General features: G+C 45.0%; 1 protein-coding gene across 1 annotated transcript; it reads right to left on the bottom strand.

Annotated features, from left to right (window-relative positions):
* Nucleotides 1–2,515: 2,515 nt before the first annotated feature.
* On the bottom strand, nucleotides 2,516–3,730 carry LOC308083701 (putative adenosylhomocysteinase 3; the record flags this gene model as incomplete). Its single annotated transcript, XM_080426014.1, has 1 exon — nucleotides 2,516–3,730. One exon carries the CDS (start codon nucleotides 3,728–3,730, stop codon nucleotides 2,516–2,518), a length of 1,215 nt encoding a protein of 404 aa, XP_080282140.1.
* Nucleotides 3,731–9,455: the final 5,725 nt, after the last annotated feature.

Raw genomic sequence — 9,455 nt, 5'->3', positions numbered from 1 at the left:
ATGAACAAATTAACTGATTTTGCTGTTTAGATATGGAATAGTATATAAATATAAGAAGTTGTCTGTAATCCGTAGCCACCTTAACCACTACCACAGAGAATATCAAAGCTATTTTAAAAAAATGCCAATCTACAAGCTCACAACCAGATATGCAATACATAGTACTGTACTTAGTGCAGTACGTAGTGCTTAGTGGAGTACTTAGTGCAGTACGTAGTGCTAGTGGAGTACTTAGTGCAGTACTCATTATTGTCTCCGCCGGAGGTGGAGAGTATGTTTTCGCTTCGTCCCGCCGTGTGTTAGCATGGCCCCTAGCCAAGCTAACATTGGTCAAGCTCCACGTGACACGTGTCAATATGTTGACACCAATGCCTTTGATTGGCTAGAGGGACGCATGACGAAATAAAATCCTATAAATAGGTGTGTCACTTCAAAAGGCCATTTATGTCTTTTGAAGTGAGGTAAGACAGGATCAATCAGTCTTGATTGGAACAGTACCTTCCAGTACAAATCACCCGTCCGTGCGTGTGTGTGTCCCTCTGAGAACACCTAACATTGGTCAAGCAAAGGCGCAGAAGGCCAAAGCTAAGAAAGCATACTCATCTACAACAGTAACACAGAAGAGGACTATAGAGTTGAATTGATCCCACAACAAGGCTCAAGTCTTAATACTGTAACAATTGGCCACCTTAATCAAATACATTATGTAGCACTAGAGAAAACTGACATAGATCAAACACACCAATCAACTGCTGAAACTGTTCAAGACAATGAAGATGAAGAAGACAGACAAGCATTTGAACAAACCAGTCAATTACGACGACTCCCATATGACACATTGCTTCAAGAAGAACATTTTTTAGATGCAGACACTACATATTCAGTCGCCCCTGCAGAACACCAAAAACCACGAGCATTCTACCAAGACGACCCATTCTACCAAGACGACCCGTGCTATTAAAATAGCACGGGTCTGCTGGCGGAGACTTGTGCTCCGAGGAGCACATTTTCCAGTTATCATAGTACTTGGAAGCCAGTCTATGACATCACTAATATGACATCATATTGATGACATCAGGGATCTCCATAAGGGACACAGACAGACGGACAGATTTGGGGGTTGGTGGATTTATGAACTTCCCACTTTATAGAGATAGTAGATGCAACCTGGGGTGACATCTTTTGTTCTACGTCTGTGACCTTGAGCAGTGGTTCTCAAACCTTTTAATTTCAAGGACCCCCAATTTGGTATGCATTTGACCACAGACCCCCATAACTCTGAGAGTACAAATATGGACCCGTACGGTTCCATGTGTACACTCTCAGAGTTACAGACCTGTAAGGGTCCATTTAGTTCCTCACTATCAGTCATTTAGCTGACCTTTAAGGGTAAACTATTTTCCTAACTAAGAAAACTTTGGGACCCTCTCTTTTGTTGTATTCTAACGTCCTGTTATAATGTGTTGTTTTTGCTTAATGTTTAAGTAAAGCACATTAAATTGCCTTGTTGAAATGTGTTATAAGCTACAAATAAACGTTGGAATTAAATTGCCTTGTTGAAATGTGTTATAAGCTACAAATAAACGCTGGAATCCCCTCAAGGACCCTTAGGGGTCCCCAGACCCCACTTTGAGAACCACTGACCTTGAGCATTTCGAACCATGAATGTAATCATCTGTCCAATAATAAGCCTATTGATTATTCATGAACAAACATAACCAGGCCATTGTGCCAAATGAGAACCTATCATGTTTGCTGCAATTCACTCTGGTAGAAGAACTTTAACCCTGGAGTCATCATTCTGGGCATGTTATTACTGGTGAAAAAACTATGAATGTGGACCTGGGGATCCACAAGGCCTGTGAGCCTGTGGGTTTTAAGTACATTATTACACTTAGCATCATCATGGAACGTTTAAATTGCTTCTTTATCACATTAAAATGATTTTTTCTCTCTCTTTAGCTCCAAAAGGTAACGTAGACAACAGAAAAAAACAAAGACAAACATAGACAACATCTAAATACAGCACCTTTGTGAAATTGTGAAAAGAACAAACTAAAATGTCAGCCTGTTCGTTTGTTGAGCAGCAGAGAAGCAGATGAACTAATATACAGTTAAAAATCAAAGACGATCCCATTGCTTTGCAGCAATGGAAGACAATGTCCCTCGCCAAATGTAAGCCTGACCAGTCAGTACTATGAAGAAACATAATCAACGAGGAGCTGGGTGACTAGGCCGACTATCTTATTGGAGGATAACAGAACATGTTAAACAAGAAAAACTAAACAAAAACAGCACACAAAAAATATTAACATTCAAAAAAATCGGAATCTCTGAAAAACTAAAAACAGATCCAATAAGAGAAAAGCCAAGATACGATTTGACAATGAGATCCCATTCCCTTTCCCCTCTCGGCTAAACCTAGCTACTCTACCCACCCAAGAAATTCATAATATTGCAAAAAAAACACAGAAGACTGCCAAAAAGTGTAGGCAAGAAAGCCCCACCCTTTCAGTTAATATCTGTAGTAGTTTGGCTTGAAGGGCCCGTTCCTGTTCAAGCCCAGGTACTTGGCCTGTTCGTCCGTCAGCTCTGTGAGATGAGCGTCGAATGCAGAGAGATGGAGGCTGGCCACATACTCATCCATCTTCTTCGGCAGCAGGTGGACGTCTTGCTTGTATCGTCCTTCGGGGGCGTTGTGCAGCTCCATCAGAGCCAGGGCCTGGGTGGTGGTGCTGATGGACATGACGAACGAGGGAACGGCCGAGCAGCTGAGGTTCAGCAGACGACCCTCGGCCAGCAGGACGATCCTCTTGCCGTCCGGCCAGATGATGTGGTCCACCTGCGAGCGGACCCTCTCCCAGGTCAGCTCCGGGCTCCTCAGACTCTCCACGTCGATCTCGGTGTTGGAGTGGCCCATGTTGCAGACGATGCAGCCGCTCTTCATGCGGTCCAGGTGGTCCCTGGCTACCACGTTCTTGTTGCCCGTGCAGGTGATGACGATGTCCACCTGTCGGACCACTTCGCTCAGCGTCACCGTCCTGAAGCCGTCCATGCAGGCCTGCAGGGCGCAGATGGGATCGATCTCGGTGACGTGGACCACGGAGCCCATGGCCTTGAGGACGGCGCAGCAGCCCTTCCCCACCTCCCCGTATCCGCACACCACCACCCGCTTGCCTCCGAACAGCACGTCGGTCGTCCTCTTCAGCCCGTCCAGGATGGACTCTCTGCAGCAGTAGAGGTTGTCGAACCTCTGCTTGGTCACGGAGTCGTTGACGTTCATCGCCGGAACGCACAGTTTCCCCGCCTTGGCCAGCTGGTACAACCGGTGCACCCCGGTGACGCTCTCCTCTATGATGCCTTTAACGTTCTTGAACACGTCGGGGTATTTCTTATAAATCCAGTGAGTCAGGTCTCCACCGTCGTCCAGGATCATGTTGGGCTGCCAGCCCTCCGGGTCGACGCAGCGGTCGATGCACCACCAGAAGTCGTCCTCCGACTCTCCCTTCCACGCGAACACGCTGAAGCCTCCCTCGGCGAGGGCCGCCGCCACCTCGTTCTGGGTGGAGTGAACGTTGCAGGCGGCCCACCTGCACTGAGCCCCCAGCGCGGACAGGGTCTCCATCAGCACGGCGGTCTGGGCGGTGATGTGGGTGCAGCCCACCACCTTAGCCCCCGCCAGGGGCTTCTCCTCCAGCGATCGCTTCCTCAGGGCCATCAGGGCCGGCATCTCCTGCTCGGCGATTTCGATCTCCCTGCGTCCGAAGTCGGCCTGTTGCATGTCCTTGATGCAGAAGTCTCCATTCCCCCTGGAGTTCTTCACCTGCCGCCGGTCTCGGGGAGTCGTCTCGTCGCCCGAGCTGTCCGTGTCCGACCCCACCGAGCAGTAGCTGTCCGTGGAGGACTGAGAGGCGGAGCGAGACAGCGAGCGGTGGCCCATCTTGGTCGGACATTTGTCAAACTCCTCTTTCTGGTCGACAAACTGGATCTTTTTCTTCTGCGGGGCTTTGGCCATGGCACCGTCCGGGCTGATGCAAGCCTCTCCTCCTCCTCCGCCGCTGTTCTGTGGCTGCGGGCCGGTCTGCTTCATGGCGGACGCCAGAGGCGTCTTTGCAGGGTTCGTCGGGTCGAGGATGCCCGCAGGGCTCGGGTCCTCGGCTTTTACCGAGGAGGGCTCCGTCATAGCGAGAGAACGACCTCGTGTTGTCGTGGCTCCCTCTTGATCTTGACCAGGGTGTCAGCGCCGGGGAACTAGGGACGTCGTCTTTGAGTTGGACCTCGGTGACATTCGCTGCTACAACCTGAACTGACAACCTGAAGTCCTTTTCCCCACCATTGGAGCAATCAACACTCACTCACAAACACACACACACACACTACATCAGTATCTATGACGTATCTATGATGTATACCTCCAAATTTGGGCAAGGTTTCAGCCTGCTCAGGGTTCCATTGACGTCCATTATGAAATTAAACTTAAATAAGTGTAAAACAAAAGAAACAGAAAAAATCACACCCTGTGTGAAGTGGGCGGTGTCTTGCTAGCTAATCACAATACTGAATGGAGTCAACCAATCATGTACAAAAAATAAATACATTTATTGAAACACTCTTTATGATGGACGAAACCATAACTTAAAAAAAACAAATCTATGTTTTTTTTTTAAAGTTATGGTTTCTTATATAGGGCTATGCACATGTGTCATGTGACACTGGCCAATCACAGTCCTGAATAGACTGTGATTGGCCAATCACGGTGCAGGGTTAGGCGGGGTACTTTTTGGCCAATCACAGCGCAGGATAATTGTACAAATTTCCAAACCTCACTTATAGGGGCGGTTTCACCGCCCAAAAATAGGAATAAGAACCGGAAGGAGAAAGAAGGAAAAGAAAACAACAACAAACAGTTAGCCTCCTGCATATTCATGCTGTAAACATGTATTCTGTCTTCGGGACACTATGCGTCGGGATGCGACGCATTGTGAGCTTGTAGATCTGCTATTTTCAAAAGATTTGTATACATTTGAAAACTTGAAACTGGACATTCTGCATAATGAGTACTTTTACTTTTGGTACTTTAAGTACATTTTGATGCCAATACTTTTGTACTTTTACCCAAGTACATTTTGAACTTGTAACAGAGTATTTCTATATTGCAGTATTGATACTTTTACTCAAGTACAAATTGTGAGTACTTTTTCCACCACTGAGAAATGGTAAGCTGCCATCTCTTCACAAAGGTGTGCTGCCTGTCACCGCAGCAGATTTGTGCGTATGTGCGTGAGCGGTTGGTGTTGTTTGACACCAGATGGGAAATATAAATAGAAGTACAGTACTTTGCGGTTTGATTCCAGCATACGCATCGACATCCGAGTACACATGGAGCCTGTTTCTTTTGATTGATTGACATTTTTATTGACATAAATGCATATACATGAGCATACGTGTGTAAACTGAGTGCCTGTACTTCTGACTGTAAAAGCGGGTCCATTTGTACAGTCGGTTAATTTAACATAACTGTGCATGACAAGGCAAGGCAAGTTTATGTGTACAGTATAGCACATTTCAACAACAAGGCAATTCAATGTGCTTCACATAAAACATTAGGCAAAGGAAACGCATAGCAAAAGGACATTTAAATTCAGTAAAAAGAAAAAAAATGATAGAAAGAAATTAAAAAGCAGACCTGTCCCAGATGACCTGAGAGCTTTGGATGGTTCATGATATCACAAGATCAGAAATGTACAGTTTTTTAGCCCTAAACCACTCAATGCATCATAAACCAACAATAGTATTTTGAAATCCATTCTTTGACTTTGACAAACAGGGAGCCTGCGTGTAAAGATCTAAGAAAGAAGTGGAATGGAAACGTCCGGTGTGATGAAGGATGTCTTTGTGGTGTTTCGGCAGGCAGTGTCCGCCTGGCAGGAACTCACTGATGGTGGGCATTGATCAACGTGGGCCGCATGACATTTAGCACAAACACAACACCATGCTGGGAGGGAGGGAGGGGGGGGGGGGGAGAGCTGAGCAGAGCGGAGGAAGTTAGTCTGGTTCTCTAGCCTCGTCTCTTTGCATGGCAGCCATATTGGAAAGAAATTGGTTCTCTTCTTACTTCCTTCACAGGTGTTACCAATGATACTAATGAAGGCTCTGTTCCATTCTGGTCGGGGTACTGATATTGTGCATGTTGGCTCACTAGAAACACTCCATTTTGGCCCCTTCTGGTGGGTGTGTAGCTCCGAGTGTACAAATGGAACCAAATGTGGTTCCATTTGTACACTCTCAGAGTTATGGGGCTCCGTGAAAATAAGACAACCACTGTGCTACACTAAATGGAACAGAGCCTTAATTAGTATTATTTCATACACCTATGAAGGAAGTAAGGGGCCCAATTCATTCCCAATATGGCTGCTGTGCATAGAGCCTATTATCAGACTGGAGCTGCGTGGAGCTTCAGTCTGACATTGGCTGCAGTGAAGGCGATTACAAGGGGGAGGGGATTCGAATTTCCCTAAACCAATCACAAGAGATCCACGGATCCGCCTATACATCTGACGTCATCGCACAGCTCGTTTTAGCAGATATTCGATGATTGGCTTGTCGTCAGACCCACCCCCACCTCCGACTCTCATTGGATGGTACTTTTTTGGACCGAATATATCCTATGTTCACATTACAACACCAGACCAAGAGGGGCAGTCCACTCAGAGAGTGGGCGGGGTCTATGGTCTGGAACCAGGCTACTGGTTCTCTACTCTATTCACCTGTTTCCTAGGCTTTCCACTTCCTGTGTGTTTTCCAATGAAATCCAATGAAACCGGTCAGATGACTAATGATATCCAATGAAATCCAACAGGAAGTGGAAAACACACAGCCTAGGAAACAGGTGAATATCGTCACTGTCGGGTGGATACCTTGTACTGTATGCCACCACTTTTTCCACCACTGCCTGACTGTATGTCCAAAAGCATTAGTTTTCCTGGAACTGCTCAGGGGATAAATTGAATCTTGACCAAAATTTGTGTCAGATCCTGTGTTTATTTTACTGGATATTCGTTTCCCCCCCGATGTACAACGTGTTAAAAACTTGATAAATTGACCACTCCACAAAATTTGACTTTAACTTTTCGTATTAAAGTACATTGTGATCACCCTACTTTTGTGCTTTTACTCAAGTAAAATGCTGAATACAGAACTTTTACTAACCAAATATGTCTGCATTGTGGTAATGCTACTTTTAATTTACTTCTTGAGTTAGACATCTTGAGTTCTTCCACCATGTGGTGTGTGATAAGTAGCCCTGGCAGTCATTCATCTCTCTGTCCTGACACCTGCTCTCATTCCTGTTGGATTGTAACCCATTTAGATGGGGAAAGCATCCATGTCATGTTAAGATTTCTTTAGATATTCAAAAATAGCAGATCTACAAGCTCATAGCTATGAGCTTGTAGATCTGCTTTTTTTTATCGTGAAAATTAAAAAAATCACACCTGTGTGAAGTGGGCGGTGTCTTGCTAGCTAATCACAATACTGAATGGAGTCAACCAATCATGTACAAATAATAAATACATTTATTGAAACACTCTTTATGATGGAAGAAACCATAACTTTAAAAAAACAAATTTATGTTTTTTTTTAAGTTATGGTTTCTTATATAGGGCTATGCACATGTGTCATGTGACACTGGCCAATCACAGTCCTGAATAGACTGTGATTGGCCAATCACGGTGCAGGGTTAGGGGTACATTTTTGGCCAATCACAGCGCAGGATTTGTTGTACAAATATCCAAACCTCACTTATAGGGGCGGTTTCACCGCCCAAAAAATACATTACACATAATACAAAAATACACAAAAATACAAAAAAAGTTTTTTTTTACTCAAATATTCTGGGGGTCCCTATTACAAAATATTTTGAGATGGAGGTCCGCGGCCAAATACATATAATTTTGGGAGTCCTTGACATGAAAATGTTTGAGAACCACTGATATAGAAACAAGTAAAAAAAAAAAAACTGTAGGATTTAGAAGACATTTGTAGAATCCCCCAGAAGCAAAGATTTTAGTTACAAATGTTCACTTTGAAAAATGATATATATTCAAAAGATTTGCACAAACTTTCATGTTTTGAATAGCCCAAAGAAAATAAAAAAATGACACAGATGCGTTCCCGGGTCTTAATGGATTAAAAGAAGCAGCCTAAACCTTAACAGCCCGTATGCCAAAGCATTCGTCACATTTTAATGTGATCTGGAACCGACGTCCCATCTGGTTTATGAAGAAAGAACTGTAAAAACAAGTGGGAGTCGCATGCTAACGCTCATAACCCAGCCCACCAGAGCGGTTCAACAGAACGTTGCACCCCTGTTGCATCAATCCAATGGAAATGTGCTCAGATTTAGCTGTCAAGACGTTAACAAGTGGCATAAAAGGAACTGGGACACGTTTGTTTGTTTGTGTGTGTGTGTGTGTGTGTGTGTGTGTGTGTGTGTGTGTGTGTGTGTGTGTGTGTGTGTGGGGGGGGGGGGGGACTGTCCCCATTTGAGTTGAGGCACCATCAATCATATAACTGAGGAGTTGTTGCTGAGTTTGCATGGATTCATTATTCCAGACCGACACTGACTCAGTAAGTCAGTATCTAGGACAGTGTGCTGTCCTAGATAGGTGTCACCATGTTGCATGTTTGCATGTTTCCTCCATCCTCGAGTCATTTAGAGTGCAGCTATACCCACAGTTTTTGGGTTCGATCGTGATTTTGGAGAGTCCTAGACCACCGATTAGCTGTATTGATCGATGTTTTGTCAGAAAGTGCAATATCAAATGTATATATTTATTTATATAACTGAAGTTTGTTTTATTAAACTAAATATATCCTATATAAAAAATGCCTAATGGGTGTGTGTGTGTGTGTGTGTGTGTGTGTGTGTGTGTGTGTGTGTGTGTGTGTGTGTGTGTGTGTGTGTGTGTGTGTGTGTGTGTGTGTGTGTGTGTGTGTGTGTGTGTGTGTGTGTGCGCGCGCGCGCGCGTGTGGGTCAGTTCAGTTGGTCGGTGGACCACAGCCCTTGCCCCCCCCCCCCTGGTCACATGCACATATATGGAGTCACATGCACATAATGGAGATCAACATGCTGATGTCAGAATCAACATAAAACCCCTGTGGATAAAATGCAAGCTTTAAGGGCCATACAATGTGCAGAGAACAAGCTAGTGACACTGAGGAAATAACCAAGCAGTGATGTGCCCAAAGCTGTCAGATCAACATGCACTGATGTCAGACACAACATAAAACTCCTGCAGATGGAAGGATTGGTGGTGCAACTCTAGATGTGTGGCGTGTAAGGAGTGTAAAACCCTACTCACTTTCAAAACTGCCCTAAAGATACACCTTCAGGAGGCTGCAATTCGAAAATGGCCCCTGTCTAAGTCCTAACCTACCCCCCCCTCCTTCATTTT

Source organism: Gymnoscopelus braueri, assembly GCF_963280865.1.
Source record: "Gymnoscopelus braueri genome assembly, chromosome: 4".
In the NCBI taxonomy this organism is placed as follows: domain Eukaryota; kingdom Metazoa; phylum Chordata; class Actinopteri; order Myctophiformes; family Myctophidae; genus Gymnoscopelus; species Gymnoscopelus braueri.
Note: the sequence above shows the minus strand (reverse complement) of the source record. Positions and strands in the feature narration are given on the sequence as shown.